The following is an 18,359-nucleotide window of genomic DNA, read 5'->3' as shown; positions in this document are numbered from 1 at the left end:
ACATTTTTTATTATGATTCCAAAATGTATATTATTTGAAAATCAAGGAAAGAAAAAGAAGAACCAGTGTGTTTAAAGCCTTTGCTTCTGACATTTTCCAATGCAGCCAAAGGAGTGACTTTCATAATTTCATCTTGATAATATATTGCTTAGTTTCTTGGAAGAAGTTTGGAAACAGGCTTTAATCTCTGCTGAGTGCTTGGACAATTAAATATGTTCTGTTTTAATAATGGGAAGGATTATTTCCTGAATAAACAGGCAGTTTGAATTAGTTTGAAGAATGCCTTAACACTTTGAAATGTAATCTCATCAGCCTCCATCAGATATTAAAGTCTCACCTGGCTGGTGCATGGATGAGGGGAAATCATGAAGGAAGATGTAAGAGTCTGTATAAAGGGATTCAGTGTCTGCATCCACTTGGTGTTTTACATGAGCTTAGGAGTAATATTAAAAGTCTAAGAAACCACTTTTCAAATTAATCACTAAACAAAAATACCTTGCTAAGAAATTAAGATAGCGGAGTGGAAGCAGGGAAATCATGGTTTTGTTCCCGAAAAATTTCAACCAACCCATCACTTCTAGAGGGTAGATGAACAACAAATAGTTTATGCATGATTTAGGGGCTTTGGTTTCAGGGTCCAGGCCCTATTTCAAATAACACACTACTCAGCTACAACTGGAAAGTCTATTCTTAAGCTTCTTGTTCTTAATCATTCTGCACTTCTGAATACAGGCTCTGTTTTGCACCAGATAAGCTTTTACTACATTGGTGAACTTACTTAGGAATGTGCATATTATTGAATAGGCACATGCAGTTGTATAATGCTCCTCAGGCAAGATGATACATTCAAATTTTTTATTGACTTTTCATGAAATAAAATCAGATCCTTTGAGTAAAGACCATTTTATAACAGAATCCACCTTGAATACTGTGTTCCACCTCAAATCCTGTGTTCAGTTTTGGGCCCCTCACTACGAGAAAGACATTGAGGTGCTGGAGCGTGTCCAGAGAAGGACAACAGAGCTGGTGAGGGGCCTGGAGCACAAGTCTTGTGAGGAGCGGCTGAGGGAACTGGGGCTGTTTAGTCTAGAAAAGAGGAGGCTGAGGGGAGACCTTATCGCTCTCTACAACTACCTGAAAGGAGGTGTAGCGAGGTGGGTGTCAGTCTCTTCTCCCAAGTAACAAGCGATAGGACAAGAGGAAACGGCCTCAAGTTGCACCAGGGGAGGTTTAGATTGGATATTAGGAAAAATTTCTTCACTGAAGGGGTTGTCAAGCACTGGAACAGGCTGCCCAGGGAAGTGGTTGAGTCACCATCCCTGGAGGTAGATGTGGTGCTTAGGGACATGGTTTAGTGGTGGACTTGGCAGTGTCAGGTTTGCAGTTGGACTCAATGATCTTAAAGGTCTTTTCCAACCTAAATGACTCTATGATTCTATAAACATGATGGCTGTTAGATGGGTGTAATTATTTTATGAATGTAAACTTACAAGGTCCTGAATTACGCATCCCTATGAAATATAAAGTCTACACTACAACAATTTGTGTTTTGTTGTACATAAGCTTTCTTCATTATGTTTTCAGGATGGAACATGAGGCTACCCAGTTAGAAAAGCAGCACGTGCATAGTGTATATGAAAATACAGCTGCCTACTTTAATGACCTGCAGAGCAAAGCATGGCCTCGTGTTCGAAACTTTCTTCTGGAGCAGAAGCCTGGCAGTCTTGTTGCTGATATAGGTAAGCCATTCTTTGAGGTGGCATGAAAGATTGTTTATAAGCTTTATTAATTTATATGTTAACCATATGTATCCTGGAAAGCAAGTGTTTTTAAAACTTGTTTAAATTTGTTTTAAAATTGTTTTAAAATTGTTTTTAAACCCATATTAGATGCCATATACCACTTGTTTTATTTCTTTGACAGTGTATCAGGTAGCCAGTAAATACATTTTTTGCCTTATTTTTGTTGAGCTAAGCCTTAATCTATCAGTTTCCCCGCAGGCTTAGTGGTCTGTCATTCCCCTGGAGCACTTTTTAAAAAACAGTGTTAATAGCTCAATTATTTCATATTTCAGTTTCTTTAGATCTCTTGGTTTAAGTACTGCTGGTCTCCAATTTATTGCTTTTCATTTGTTCTAAGACTTCTCCTATCAAGACTTTATCTTAGGAGAAATCTTCTGATGTGATTGCTATTAAAAAAACAAATAAAAATTACAATCTGAGAATCTCCCTATGATCCTGAATACGGACACCAAACCCTAATTTTCCTGCTATGGCATTGTCTTCCCTACATGTTCAATTTATACCTTGATTTTCTGTTGCACCTACAGACTTTTTAGGGGTTTCCAGGTCCTGGTGTGTTTGCTTTGTTTGTGTTATGACTTCAGTCCTATACAGCACATCATTGCAAACCAGATGCTCCTTTGCACCATTGGATTTTCCTCACTGTTTAGACTGACAGAATGCTTTTACACAGCAAAATGCAATAAATCATGCATCTGCCTTATCCTATAAGAGAAAAACATTATTTGAAGATGTTGTAGGCCATAATCAAAAGATAATATATAGTTCTCCTGCTGCTGTTGAGCAGTACCCCAAAAATACTTGATTGCTGTTATTTTGAATATGTACCTTCTTTTATATGTCTGCACTATTTTCACTAATAGTCTCAGGAAATATCCTATGGCATACACTCATTCAACGGTCAGCTTAACATTTCTCAGCCAAAATTTTTTGTACTTCAGCAGAAGTTGTTTGAAGCTTAGCTGAAGTTCTTTGAGGCTTTATCAGGGGGTATCACAGTGGTTGCTGAAAGCTTAAGATCACCTTGTTACAGTTTCAGCTGAAATAATTTAAATGCATGTGATACATCTGGAGAGTAGGTAGAGGCTTACAGTTGCCAATAAGAATATTCCGATCAAGGCACACAAGGTACCTCCTTTTATGAGGTTTAATAAGACCTACAGGAATCTGACTATTGTGTTTATTTTCAGTATGTATTTTGGGAGGAGGGTCGCCTAGTGGCACTAAAATTTTCAAAGTGAGATCTTCAATTGATAATTTCCTTTTCTGTTTAATACCACCTTTTATTAAAATATAATTTTGTCTAATTGCCTTATTGTTTTTCATTCATCAAAATAAATGACATTAGCATGGCCATTGTTAACAGCTTCATGAAGGAATCCACCCTCCTGATGGCTCATTTAAAAGTGAATCTCCTGCAAATGTAGATTTTTAGAGTACTGGTGTCACTATTTAGCTTCATTCTAGAGAGGACCCTATACTTCCAAAACCTCACTGTGATTAAAAAACACTTCACCAAAAGCCTTGTATTAAGCAACTGAATCTTCTAAATTAATGTACGTTTGACTAAATGTGTTCCTTCTGCAAACACAGTAACCAATACTTTATACTAATTTTAAAATTTACGCTTTCTCACTAACATGCAGAGCTTCATATTCTATTGCATATATTCCTTGAACTGCATTAACAACATTAATCTTCTCCATTTCTCTCAAGTGTTACTTCAAAGAATAGTGCTTCCTTTCTGCTTTAGCAATATGCTCTTTTTTCACCACTGAAGCATTGTGCTGTTCTCCAACAGTTCCTGTGCTGTCTCTCTAGATAATGGTGCACATTAACATCAACGAGAGCAGCAGCGCTGCAAGAAGCAGTGATGTTTCTAAAGATAACTCCAGGCCTTTAAATTGAATTACCAATACTGAGATGGTTCTCTTTGCCAAGCTGCTACCCCGTTGCTTGGCTGTCAACTTTCAGAAATTATTCTTCACTACTGACCCATAACTGCACTGAATGTTTCCTAATCTAATTTTGAAAAGTGCCTGTTATGCATACGGTATTGAAGAACACTCTGAAAGATTTCAATTTAGTACAGCACAGTCCTTGAGAAGACATACTTTTAGGTGGAAGACATTCTGGAAGAGTTCATTACATTTACATGCGTTATGATGCATTGGCACAAAGACAGAAAGAGGACGTGCCTGTGACATGGCAGGAATTTTTATGATTCACCATTATTTTCAAGTCTGCATCTGAAGTTAAAATTTTCCTCTCTGACTTGTGTCAATGACAGCTGTGGTTTAGGACTTCTTGGAGGGAAATGGGATGCACAGGAGAGGTACTACGTGGGGTTTAGCAAAACTGGGGAAGGACTTGGAAGAGACATCTATTGCAGGTCACTAAAAAGACAAAACACACTGGCTTCAGGAAATCCCCTGAACAGGAAGTAGTTGGAAGCTGGAAGGGTATTGAGGAAAAGGGTCATAATGCTTACCCTGTTCTTACTCTTTCCTGGGCACCCATTTATGCTCATTGTTGAAAACAGGCTAGCAGGCTCTATAAAGGCTCAGTATGAAGCAGCATGCTTGGTTTTTTGCTCTGAGATAATGCAGTAGTCACTGCAGAGGGCCACTCCTTCTTCCTCCCACCTGCACTTACCCTTATTCCCCAAAGAAATACACATAACCTGCTATTACACAGTATTTTTGTTGGTGATGTTGGTACTGTTACACTCCTAATGGTGTGAACATAAAATTTCCAACGGTCCAAATGAACCCTGCCGCAGTTAGGCTAGTAGAAGCAAGACCTCATTTTGTTTTCCGGGAAACTTTAGGATTAGGAAAGCCCTCCCATTATTTTCACTGCTTTGGGAGGGATAACAAATGTTTGGAACGTATGACTTCTGATCTAGTATACTTTTCTTTAGGTTGTGGAACTGGAAAGTATCTCAGTGTCAACAGTCAGGTATATAATCTCGGCTGTGATTACTGCAGACCATTGGTAGAGATTGCCAGGAAGAAAGAGGATGAAGTTCTGGTATGTGACAACCTTAACCTTCCCTTTAGGGACCAGTGCTTCAATGCAGTCATTTCCATTGGAGGTAAGACAACATACATGCATTCTGGCCCACAGCAAATGAGAATTTTGGGGGATCCTTTTCTTGCCATGTGTCTTCATTTCAGTTAAATTTGTTTTGAAACAATTCCCTTAGAATCACAGCAGATATTACTGAAATGAATGTAGTAAACATGAAAAATACCCCATATTAGTTCCATAGCACAGAGGTGCTGTTGACCAGGGAAGTATGTGGATCATTTGTTTGTTTATATGTGGTCTTGTTCACCCTGAGGAGAAAAGATTTCCTTCCAGCGTGCATTTTAAACAAGTAAAAACTAATATAAACATGGCTGCTCACAGTTTAAACAGATTAGGTGGTCAAGATAAACTCTTGGTTCCTCCTTAGGATCTGTTTTGACCATCAAATGCATTGAAATGAAAACTTGCTTTCTCTATAGCAGAACTTGAAACTCATGTTAACCATTACGTGTCATCAATTCAAATTTCTCTTAGAATAGTAATGAAATAAGAACTTGGAGACATACAAGCGCCTGTTGTCTAAAATGAGTGAAGCATCTCAGCATCTGAACTCCTCTGACCTCTCTTTTTGAAAATACTACTCATAATTTGAGAAGTATAGATGAGGAATAGTCAGAGTACCCAGTTACGGTCTACATTTTTAGCTCTACTCTTGCTTGAACTTCTTTCAGGCTGTTTCACTGTATCAGCAAAAATATAAAGCATGATAATTGTTATTGGTAGCAATCAACAAACTACTTGAAATATGATAGAAATGTATTTTAAATTTATTTTTCACATATGCAGAGTGAAAGAAAGGGTGACTAATATGCAAGCAGTATCTATATTACTTTGCTTTCATGTTTGCTAGTTAACCAGTGACCCCTGTCCACATTTCGTGGTCTTGTAGCATAATTTCAGTGCTATCAGATCAGACGACTTTGAAGGATAGCATAGCTATCTAATGTTTATACCAATTATAGGCCTGAGGAGATTAAAAATTCACATGGTATTTCTGTACATTTAACAATGACGGATTTTAAACCCTCTTGAATAGAGACATGGTATGCCTGTGTCCATCTAATTCTAAATAAAGTGTTTTTCATCCCATTCCAGACAACAGCAAGTATTTATGTACATAGTCAAATACTATTCTTGGCTTTGGTGGTATAATCCTGTTTATAGGATTTACATTTCTGCAGAACCACCGGAGTGATTATGTAATTTTAATAATGAAGAATATTTAACCCATTAAATGAATTGCTTAGATAGAGCTTGCACATATTCTGTTAGTTAATTGGCACTTCTTTCTGGGGAACGAAACTCTCATGCTTATGCTGTCTCTGTTGGTTTTGATATTATTTTGCAGGAGGTTCTGTGGTGATATATGGCCTAACTCCAATATGAGAGAAAATATCAGTTCCTTTCTCCCCATCTTGTTCAAGAAATTGAAATAGTATTTTATATTTTTTTGCAAAGTTCGAGAAAATATTGACAAGAGTCAGGAGTACCTGGAAACAAACACTGACCATATAGACTTGGGAACTCTTCTCAGAGTTTGCTATCTTGTGTTCTCAGCTGCTTGTGAGAGCCCAGTTAATATCCACTGCCAAGAATGCTTTTCATGGCTTGTGGTAAAAAAGCTACATTTTTTCCCCTTGGTAATTTAATCATTGTTTTGAATAAAGACAGGGCTAGTTGGACATGCTTTTCATAACTGCAGTGTTGAAATAACACTATTTCTACAAGCAGAATTGGGTACTGTCAAGCAGCACATAAAAAGATAATCTAATTTTTCTGAAGGTATGGAGATGTCTTCACCTAAGAACATATACTATTACTATGTTGTTATATGGGTAGATTGAATGTTTTGCATGAAGAAGTGGCTGGCTCCAGGTCCACTTGAAACAAATTATGGAATCAGTCTTCTTTATGTCATTGGTTGAATCAAATATAGTACTGATGGCATATAGAACAACATGACCAATCTCAGTACAAGTTAAAGTTTCTGAGAGTTTAGAGACAATAGCTGTCTTAGCTATTCTCTGGCTGTTAAAATTGATTCCTTCAGGCAAATAGGAAGATAGAAACAGTGTAGAAATCTTGAAATGTAGCTTCAATTCACATTGCAGTGAAATTTGAAAATGTTCAAATTATCCTGGAAAGAAAATTCAAATATAGTGATCAACAGTTTTATTTTGAATTTGACTTTTTATTTTTTAATAGCATAACATAATGTAACAAAAAATCATAATTATCAGATATGCAATGTAACTGAGATACTTCTCATTTTTTTTTCCTCCAAAACAATCTATAAAGGCAATACTTTTCTACAAAATTAAAGCAATGGAAAATATTTCTGTACAAATTTTCTCACTAGCTCTTTTGAAAGTGCACTGATATAAAAATACAGAGTATCTTTTTACTGATATTACATTTTGCTGTATTTGTTACATGGTGAAAAGAATTTCTGTTTTCAGTAAGATAAATCTGAAAAATGTCCCCCAAACTAAAGTCAAACTTAATGTTACCTAACTCACCTAAAGGCCAGGCATTTAAGTGAAAGCTAGTCATGCTATGGTCTTTTATGGGTGATGTAGAGAAACAGAAGCCTCCATCTTATATGCCTGACTTTTCTGGAATCCCTATTTTGAAATGAGATTAATTTCCTTCTTTGGGGTTTTCCTATTTTTATCCATTGGACATAAATGTAAAAGAGAGTATTCTGGGGTAAACTTGCACTGTGGTACCAATAAATTCAGCACTGTTGCTGACTTGCAGTGAGTGATATTTGGGATATGGCAACTAAGATTACTAAACACGTAGAACACGTTGAAGACAAAAATGCTATGTCCTTAGTAGTATTCAGTACATAACGCCTGTCCTTCTTCACAGTGATCCATCATTTCTCAACTAAACAAAGAAGAATCAAAGCAATAAAGGAAATGGCAAGGGTATTGATACCCGGAGGCCAGATGATGATTTATGTTTGGGCTATGGAACAAAAGAATCGTCGCTTTGAGAAACAAGACGTATTTGTTCCTTGGAACAAGGCCTTGTGCTCACGGCATTTTTCAGAATCGAATCAATCTGGAGATAAGGGTGAGTTCGTGCACACTGTAAAAACCCAAGACATACACCCTGCACAGCTAGTCATCTCCGATTGCAGCTACCAAACCAATCTGCAGCCAGAAACTGATTCAAAACATTCCCCCAGTATGGAGCATTGCTTATCCAGAGCCTGCTGCGTGAAAATTTCTGAAGAAGAAAACAGATTTTACAGTGCTCTGGGAAGATCTTTCCGCTCATGGTTTTTCTCCAGATCCCTTGATGAATCAGCCCTGAGAAAGCAAACGGACAAAATGAAGCCTCTGAAGAACGAAGGAGAATGGGCTAGCAGTACCGTACCCATTCAGCATTCGCGACACTGCAGTTTGGATTTAGGTCACCATGGGGCACTGTTGAAAGAACAAAGTTTAGATGATGATGATGTATTCATGGAAAGCCTGCCTCTCAAAAAACCGCAGTGGTCACCAGCCTCAGATTCACTGAAGGATTTAAGTTTAAATGGAGGACACCAAAGTGTAGCTCAGAGCAAGAGTGAAGAAGCTGCATTTATAAACGACCCAGTGGAAAACAGGGACTGCAGCTGCGGTTGTAGTAAAGATGGTGCTGGAAAGTCTAATGCCAGCAAGTTTTTCAAAAGAACTTCAACAACTGACTCCACTGACTCTGCTCTGGATTCAGCAGTGTCTGTTGGGGACCAAACTGATGCCACGTTGGATACAAAAGCCTTCATGCGTTATTATCATGTTTTTCGGGAAGGGGAGCTGTGCTCCCTGGTAGAAGAGAACGTGCCTGAGCTTCAGATACTTTCTTCCTGCTATGACCATGGAAACTGGTGCATTATTGCAGAGAAAAGAGGAACATAGCTGTAAAGAGAACAAAGAGGAATCCAGTGACTGAGGATTTTAAGCTGCTCCTTGTGTTCCTGTGACTGTGCAGTGTGACATGGAACTTGAATCTCATGTAGTCGTGTGCCATTCATTTTTGAGTTATTATCTCTCTATCTATTTAACTATCTAATGCAAGGTCTGTATATAGGAATGTAAGTGGTAAACAATATTTATGTTTTGTTAAACTTTTATGAAGTTAAAACTGGAGAGTTTTATATTGCTTTTAGCAAATAATTGTGTTTTTAAATATAATTTTCTATTGAGAAGTAAAACTTTTTTATAAGACAAGGATCAGGGAATCTTTTATGAGAAATATTCTCTCAGTAGAAAGTTTAGGCTTTGTTCTTCAAACGCTGAAAATGTGTCATATTGCTACCTGTTCTCAAAGTCCTATAAATAGAGATGTAGACACATTTAAAAACGTACTTGACTGTATACTGCTAGAGTGCATGCTGCAGAACTGGAAGCAAGCATGGTCCCAGTACTACTTAGTTTGAATAGAGTTGTTAATGGGCAAAAACTACGTACAAAAAAAGCTCTGCATATTCTGTCATTTGAGGTTTGTGTTTGGGAACAAGTGACAGAACAAATTTTCAACAGTATTTTGGACTTTTGTTTTAAAAAGAATTTGTTTCTCAGGTGCTCGTTAAGTTTTAGCTGTGTTAGCTCTCAAAAATAATTTACCTTAATTTCCTTTGCTGTAGTTTTTCATTGGTTATGTGTATATAGAAGTCAGAGGGAGTCGTGAGAGTACCAGTATTATGTAAAGGTTACAAAATATTAAATATCTGAGATACAGATATCTTTTTGATAACTCTGGGAAGCTAAGATAAAATTAATAAAAATCCAGTGCATATCTGGTCAGCTGTCATATTTGCTGTCCTCATTCATTGACATGAGAATATATATTAAATGGTGTGTTAAATAACATAGATAGGAAGAGGCTACAAGTCCAATTTGAATATAAAATACAAATTTCTGTCTTCTGCAGTTAAAATGAATCTTTTGAGACCTAAATGATAATAGATTGCTTAAACAACTTTCCCATTCCCTGTAAAACACAAATTTTGCTGAACATGGTGCTCCAGCATCATCTAGTTGTACTAGATTGTAGCAGTTGCCCTCACATAGTTCTTTACACCCAATCTCACCCCTTTCAGGGGGAGACCTATTATGTGAAGTTTTATGTGCTGTGGATAAAATCCACCTGGCTTCTGAAGATCAGTAGTGAAATTGTAATTGTTACCAACTGAAGCAGAGTTGGATTGGGCTAATTGCCTTGTTAGCATGAAGTTACTCCATTTTTAGGCTTTATTTACAGTCAGTGGTTTTAGTGTAGGGCACATCTTCAGCTGGTGTGATTTCATGACCTTTAATGGAGCTGCACAGATTCACCCCAGAGATCAACCCTTTTGATACAGCAGTTTTAGAGACCCATGTAATTAAAGTCTGCTCTATTAGTGAGAAAATAACTTTGAATACAAACCAACAGGAGTGAAATACCAAACTTTTCCAGTCTATGCTGCGTAAGTAGATGGATTTGGGGTTGTTTAGTAGAAAGCCCTGATGGTGCTGAGTATTTTTAGATGGAGCTGCCCAGAAGTAATTGCCAGACAGTAATGTATTATAGATTTATTTACTGGAGTGATGCCTGTAGAACAATCATCTTTGTCTTCCTCATATTTTGGGATCCTTATACTTTATCCTTCCTGAGGGTGTACCACCTGTGCTACCCACTGCCTTTTGAAAATAAAAGTGTGGCCAAAGAACCATGCATCTGAGACTTCTGAAATATTATTCCACTCCAAATATTATTTTCAATACAGCCTGGGACTGCAGTTCTCAGATACTGTGTCCGAGCCATGCTTCAGAAAACTGGCAATATTCCCTGCATTGCTGGGTCCAGCTGCTCATGGCTGAGGGTCTGCTCCTGCTGCATCCTCAAGCCCCAGTTTTAGAAGCACAATGCAAAAATGCCCATGCTGGCATATTGCAGAGACAGTGTGGATCCTGCTGAGCTCCACACCTCATCTGCAACGTGCTTATGTTGGACTGGTGAGGCCTGCCTTATTTGTTGGGAATTTCTGGAGGAGCTTGAGGATTTTAGAAGAAAACTCAGTTGCTTCCAGTTAAGATATGCCAGTGGATATTCAGCACACCTGGAATTTGAACTGTATTTAGGAAGGAGGTAGTTGATTATCATCCTATACCCAATCTTGAAAGTTCATCCCTGAACTCCAGCATGCAGAAACTCTATTACATATATATAAAAATATTTATAAAATTTTATGAATCTGAACTGACAGCTGGGTTTAGTTAACTGGGCAAAGGAACATCATAATTTTGTTATCTGCACTTCTGCAGTCTATCTGTGGAATATTCACTGTGTAGTCAAGCAGGCTGATAAAATCTGGCATAAATGAAGAAAGGAGAGGCTTCCATTCTCTTTACAACAGAGACTTACTATCCCTGCAAGAGGCTGAATCTATGTTTCAGGCTCCAGTGAAAACTTCCTGCTCGATCAGCTGTACAAATAAGAGCTGTCGCCTCAAAGCCACTGAGCTGCTTTAAACAGCTTTTGTGTTTGTAGACTTTCCATGCATTGTTTGGTTTGAGATTCTTGTCTGGGGATGCTTTTCACGATTATTTATTTCTGTATTGGATTTTCTCTTGTTTTGAGCTGATACCATTAAGTTGTGTTACATAGAAGTTTGGATTGTATTGTTACAAATTCCTGGGAGAAGGAGAGGGGAGGTTTGGTAAACTGCTTTCTTTTCAAATATTCAGTTTTCCTCCAAGGACGTATAATCACCATGTAACATAATTTTTATCAACTGGGGATCAGTCAGCTGAGGTCATGAGCGTGAGGTCTGTACAGCAAGCCTGTATTCCTGTATTCAGTCTCCCATCTATTTATGGAGGCTGCCTAGGTCTGTAACAACTTTATTGGCTCATAACAAGCCAGAATACCTCACTCAGAGCATGGTGAATGTCTCTCTTGATTGGTTTCTCTTTTGATGAGGGCCATCTTGAGCAAAATGTAATTTCCAGAAGAATCCACGTGATCCCAGTCTTTAATAGCTTACAGACATAGTTAATGTGCTCAGAGAAGTGTGTATACCATTGAAAAGTCTGCGGTAAATGAATGAATAAATAAATAAAACCCACTTGTCCTTGCATGCTAAAACTCTCAGCAATGTCCAGACTGTCAGATCTGACTGTTATAAGGTAAAAGGCAAATGTGTTCTTGTATTTCTTGTCTGGCAAGATGGCAGGCAATATTCTCACCTCAGTTATGCTGATAACAAACCTGCTTCTGACTGCAGTGGGCTAGGATTGCTCCTAAGCTGCTCATCTAGCTTTAAGTGGCACAGGGAGAAGTCTTGATTACACAAGAAAAGATGCCCTGTTTTTTTACAGTTTAACTTACTAGTATCATTGTCAGTCTGAACTGGCTAAACAAAAGCTGCTACCTTATTACTCTTACAGACTGTAATCCAGATGGACAATTGCAATAAAAAAGATAAAATCGAACAGACTTATTTTTGAAGGACTAATACAATTGCAATCTTTGATAAATGATGTTTTGTCTTTTTTTTTTAATACATGAAAATATTTATATTAGGAGTGCAGAAGTATCATTTTTTTGGTACTAATGGTGACTAACTTACTTTCTTCCAAGCTTATGGTGTCGGAATTTTAAAAGCACAGGTGAGGAATGAGAGCTATAAATATTCTAGCAGATTTTTTTCTGGTACATTTTTGTATACAAGTTACTTATGTGCACAGTTTAAAATGCTGACTGAAGAGCTGTGTGTGTTCCACCAGCAGAATATTGTTAGTGAACCACCTGGGTTGATTCTGAATAGAAATAATGGCTCTGATCCTGTGTCCTCTCTGCCATGTCATGTCTCTGTCAGACTGTATTCGTATCACTGTTGGGCTATATTAGTATTGACATCGTGTTGAATCTATTGGTCTTCCCACTTTCTTGCTCAGCACTTTTACAGAATTTGTGGCTACTTTAGTACTCCAGGAAAATGAAGTGTGTCAGCGTTAAATATATACAATTGTATATCTCTTTTGTGAGTGCAGCATTTCTTATTCTTACAGTATATGAATTCTGGCAGCTACCTGTGATTTTATCTTCCAGTCTGCTGGTCAAAACCATGCTCTGTAATCAATTCTTTGTCTATACATGGAACCTATTCTCTAGTATTCAACAGAAAATAAATCCTACTTGGTTAAAATATTATTTCGTACAGAACTTCTGTGCTTTCAGATTAGTTAATAAACATATTAGCCACTGGAAACTCTGTGTCTGGGAAAGTTCTTAATGAATGTTAAATTTGAGAAGACTCTGTTAGTGCTATTTGCTCAGTAAGTTAGACCACATGGACGTGATGCAGAGCAGGTAAGCATAGTGATTTGCTATGAAGCCAGGGAGTCTGTCTTTACTTTAGACAACCATAGTCAACCTAGCCATAAATGTGATCATTTGAACTAGGTAAATAAAGGTGATGAAATGTGGGTTTTAGCCACATTGGTAGTATATGTCCTGTTGATGATAGAAAAGCAGGATGGTCAGCGGAATTAACTGCTACAGAGCTACACTTCCCACTCCTTCTGATCTATTTACAGTCATCTAGGACTAAGCTTTGTGGTATAAGATAACATTGAAATATTTCTTTGGGATTGCCGACCTTCTTTCTGCACCAATTTAAATCAGAAAAGAAAAAAGAATGTAATTAGAATTATGCAATTGCCTGGTGAGGTTACAGCTATACTGTGTTAACAGTTTTTACAGTTGCAGTGATTGTTTATTGTGTTTGTACAATTACAGTGATCACTTATTGTACTGATATGTTTATTATAGTAATGACTAAGGACCTAGGAGTAATTAAGCACTATCCAGATGAGTATTAATACATGCCCAGTAGTACAGAGTATGTAACCTAATGGTATTTAGATTATGGGAAAGTAGTATTAGCACAGGCTGGACAATAGGGTGGTAACAAATGTAATTTCAGGGTGATATGGAATGGTCTTTATGAAGAAGGAATTAATTAAATCTGACACAGTGTTGAGAAAGGCTAAGGAAAAAGAGCAAAGATAGGAAGTATACAGAGAAAGGAAGGGGAATGCCAAAGATGGGAGCAATCACAGCAGAGAAAGGACAGTCAGCACTGCTGGATTTTCTTAGCATATGCAGAAGTCCCTGTTTTGACTGCTCGTACTTTCTGGAGGGTCTAGTTGCTATCTCCCTGCTGACTTACTTCACAAGCATGTGCAGAGGCAGGAAGGCACCTTTTTCCTACCACTTGGAGTTCAGTACTCTTTCCTGTACACTTCTAGGCATATGCAGAGGAAGATTGGCTAGGGATAACTTTTTTTTTCCTTCCTTTATATCTCCATCACTTCATTGCAGCATGTTCTGTTTTGATTCCTTTTATTCTTGCTCAGTGCTTCAGTTCGCTCTGGTTGATTTGACCTTGCTCAAGTACGCCCACAATCTCGGGTTGTATTTGTTTTACCTAGTTACCACTTCTACCAATATAGCTGCACTGGTACAAGCTTTGCATGTAGAAAGGGTTGTATGGATAGATTAAATAAATATTAAGGCACAAAAAGGTGCATATTTTCAGCAGTTAATGGATCTCAATGGCTTGCTGTTATTATTTGTACAGTAACTAAAGTCTATTATCCAGAGTAATGAAAGGATTGCTCTGAGACTCTCCCTTAACACATTAGGTATGTGCATGCTGTAGCAGAATGTACCAGGGATGTACCTGCATCTTTGATATTTAGATGCATTTCAAAATCTGCCTTGAGCGAACTACTAGATACTTGTTTGCTACTATAGTAGTAAACATATTTAGCATTCTGCATTCAGATGAATGTGATTGCACAGCCCCCCCCCTTTGCTTGACTAATAATTTTTTAAAAAAAACAACCAACCAACCAAAGCCCCCCCAAACCACCACCAACAAAAAAACCCTGAGTAGGACATGCTTCAGTAGTTATGATCATATCCAAACTGAAATGAAAATGTGGGAGAAGAAAGAAAATATGGATATTATGAGAGGTGCTCCTTGCTTTGAAAAGATTCTTGGATAGAAGTTCTTCATCCCCTTTAGCTCTGTTGACAAGGTGCTACACTCTGCTTTGATGAGGGGGATTCGGATGGGACAGTGGATGGGGGACCAGTGAGATGGTATTAGGTTGCCCTCTTCTGTTGTGACAAAGTAGGTTGATATCTGCAGAATATTACTGTTTGTTGTTACAGTTTGTACAGCATCTAAAATTCTCTTTCCTGAATGAAGAAAGGATTGCTTGTATGGCTGCCAGTCATTTTGAAAATGCCATGACTAAAAGAGACAAAGATAAAGAAGGGGAGGCATAAACAAGCAGATATTCACCCTGTGGCTGAAAATATCACCTCTTACCAATGTGCTAACAAAGAAGTCTCTGTGTGCAATCAGATTGAAAGCTGATGTTCCTGTTGCACACGACAAAAATAAGAGTCATTCGTGGGAGGCTTTTTGGTGAGGTAACATCATGTTCTTTTCTGAGTCTCAAGACACTATGATACATGTCAGAATTACTGAGAATAAATTGACCCTTCATAGGTCTGCTTCCTTACCACAGGACTGACAGGACGGTCAGATTTAGTTCTGAACATTTGGACCGGGTAAAATAAAATGTTTCTTGTGAAAGAAGGAATTAGCCACTTGGACAGAACAAATGCTCTAATGCAGAGAAAGCACAGCCGTTCAATACAAGGTTAAACCTTTCCACTTAAAAAGAGGGAAAACAAACTGTTTTGTGGCTCACTGGCCAAAGCCGCTTTCTGGTGTGTCCGAGAGAACACCAGAGGTGAGGCGGTGGTGAAATTAATGGGGAGCAAGTCACACACAGCATCTCCAGGCTGCTTTAAATTGATGTTTTATTCAATGACATAGCCTGGTGAAGGTCATTGCCTGTACTAAGCGCTAGCAGCTCCTATCAACGTCAATAACAGTCAAGAGTGCTCACTGCCTCTTGGGATCTGGCCCTTTCCACTTTATGAAGGCTGGCTGTTCTAACATTGACCACGGGACCATTTAAAAAGGTTACTCTAACTCTGGAGTAATAGTTTTAAATAATGAACAGGTACAAATATACATGTGTATATATTTTGATGCAACCTTTTTCATTTGGTTTTCTTTTTTTTTTCTTCATGTATTAAATGTTTTACTCACTTATGTTACAATACAATGGTAACGAGTGCTTGGTGCAGTTTCTGAAAGGTAAACAAACCATTTGATAATGAGGAAGAAAGGACCAAGCCATCAGTACAAAGGAGCTGCCAGCCAGGGTATGTTTGGATGATGGTAGTAGGGAAGAAGGAGAGGATGCTAGGAGAACCACATTAAGCGAGTAACAGAAAACTACTCAGGCCTGTGATGTCTGACCTGATTCTGGGAGTAATTACCTCAAAATCTGATTCAAAGTCTTCCATTGACTGCCCTGATCTTTGTAGCCGTTGTTCTCAGAAATGCCTCTTTACCCTGGGACTTTCCTTTCTTTGATTGAGAGGAGAAGCAAAGATCCCTGGGAGGTTTACTTTATGCTTAAATGTGTAGCAGACCAGTCAGTTTACTAGTGGAACAAATGTTTGACCACAGTTGCCCAGGAGTGTTTCCATAGTCCCTTGAAGAGTGAACCACAGGCAGACCCAACTCCCTTTGTCTCTCTCCAGCCTCTACCTGAGGTTCACAAGGAAATAAAAATAAAAATCCAAGCATGAAGGGTGACATGTTCTCACCTGGGCCTTGAGCTGGATATTCAAATCACTGAAACCTTGCATGCATATTCTTAGCTACTATGAAAAATACCTAAGACTCAGCCGGAGACACCAAATTCTGGAGTAAAAGGAAACTTTTCGAACTGACCTGTGCAAAACCTGTGATTCTGTACCTGAATTTGCTTTGAGTTACATCCACTGACTTTGCCGGAGTTTGGGTCAAGCTCCTAAATGGGAATTTTGCCACAGAGAGTGCGTATCTGCTATTGGGATGCAGGTCTTTTGGAGCCAGTATAGGGAAATTGTCTGTATGCAACCCCACATGTCCTCAGATTCATCTTTGCCTTTTAGTTCTCATAAAGACCTTACAGGAAACGTGAAGTGATTTAGTGCTGTGCAAAACTGAATATATAATTGACACATCTATGAAATATTAAACAAACCATTAGTGTCTCTGAGCAGGTTACCCACATGAGCCCTTCAATGTGCACTGGATCATGCCTCTGCAATAACATATTAGGCTCTGGCTTATTGAGAGTAAAGAAGCATAAATGAGAGCTCACTGGAGACAGAGTATAAGAAAACACGTTTAAGTGGATAAATACCAAAAAGAGATTTAATAGAGCAGCTACATAAACAGTTTCAACATTCTTACACTGAAGTTTGAAATAGAAAATCATGTGCAGTGCTAGCCACTTGATGATAATAAATATGGAGATTTCAGGGATGGTGACATGGAAACAGATCATTAGCAGATGAAACTGAAGTAGGGGAAAATTAATTTTTATGTGCTTGGGTCAGAAGGGTTGTTCCCTATATGGAACAGGCTATAGGATGCGTATGTGAAACTGTGGAATGGAAGGAGGGTCAAACAAGGGGGAAATGACTGCACATTCCCAAACTTCTAAAGTCAACCCACTGGACATCACTGGAGAGATGTCACTCTTGGTGAATGGAGCAGCTCTGAGACCCTCATGGTCCCCTCTGCACATCCTGAGGAGTGAACTATGAATGATGGTGATGTTCAACCATCAGCATGGTCCGTATCTGAGCTGCATCCTTGTCGAGGGGTATTTCGTAGGATGAACTTCTCTGAGATGTTAGTTCACTGAAGGCCACACTGATTACATTGAGTTGACAGTATGAAAATCATTGCTGCAGCCTCTAAAATCTATAGACTCATGTTTTTTCTTAAATACAAGGGGGTTATAGAGAAAGATAACATAGTCAAGGAAATACCAGCACAGGATCTGGGGCTATGTTTCAGCTTGTTTGATCCCTGCAGTTTGTGTGTACCAAAGCTGGCCATTCCTGGACTGGTTGGATGTGTGCAGAGAATAACGTGAAGTGACATTTTCCTGCCTAGGCCAAGGTCATTGCTAATGGCATCATAGCAGTGTCCTGCATTTGTGTGCCAGCTTCCCCGCAGAACAAGTGCAAAGGTTTGAATGATTAAGTCGGAAGGATTCAGAAATGGAAGAGAGAGAAAGAGGATGGAAAAGCGATAATTAGGAATGTTCATAACAGTGCTGGAGAATGCCACAGTTAAGAAAGAAATATTAAATAAAGTAGTTTAAAAAATATTAAGGGAAAGGAACAAAAAATATGAACATGAAATATAAGGCAGTGTTTTTCTCATATAAACTGGCCAAGAGTCTATTCAAGGGACCACAGGAAGTTTCTCAACTTTTTAATTTTTTTAATTGAGAACTAAAAGCTCAACAAATAAACGCAGTTTCACTG

General features: G+C 38.3%; 1 protein-coding gene across 5 annotated transcripts in view; it reads left to right on the top strand.

Annotated features, from left to right (window-relative positions):
- The window catches only part of TRMT9B (tRNA methyltransferase 9B (putative)), a 123,181-nt gene extending 110,096 nt beyond the window's left edge, over positions 1–13,085 (top strand). For all 5 annotated transcript variants that reach the window (XM_069789457.1, XM_069789447.1, XM_069789467.1 and 2 more), the window contains 3 exons: positions 1,585–1,739; positions 4,726–4,899; positions 7,770–13,085. In XM_069789457.1, coding sequence (XP_069645558.1) covers positions 1,586–1,739; positions 4,726–4,899; positions 7,770–8,806 — 1,365 coding nt within the window. In that variant the 5' untranslated portion in view covers position 1,585 and the 3' untranslated portion in view covers positions 8,807–13,085. The remainder of the gene's footprint in view (positions 1–1,584; positions 1,740–4,725; positions 4,900–7,769) is intronic.
- Positions 13,086–18,359: the final 5,274 nt, after the last annotated feature.

This window comes from Haliaeetus albicilla, chromosome 1 (genome assembly GCF_947461875.1).
Source record: "Haliaeetus albicilla chromosome 1, bHalAlb1.1, whole genome shotgun sequence".
NCBI classification, from domain to species: Eukaryota; Metazoa; Chordata; class Aves; order Accipitriformes; family Accipitridae; genus Haliaeetus; species Haliaeetus albicilla.
The sequence above is the reverse complement of the archived record's forward strand: the minus strand, read 5'-3'. Positions and strand labels throughout refer to the sequence as shown.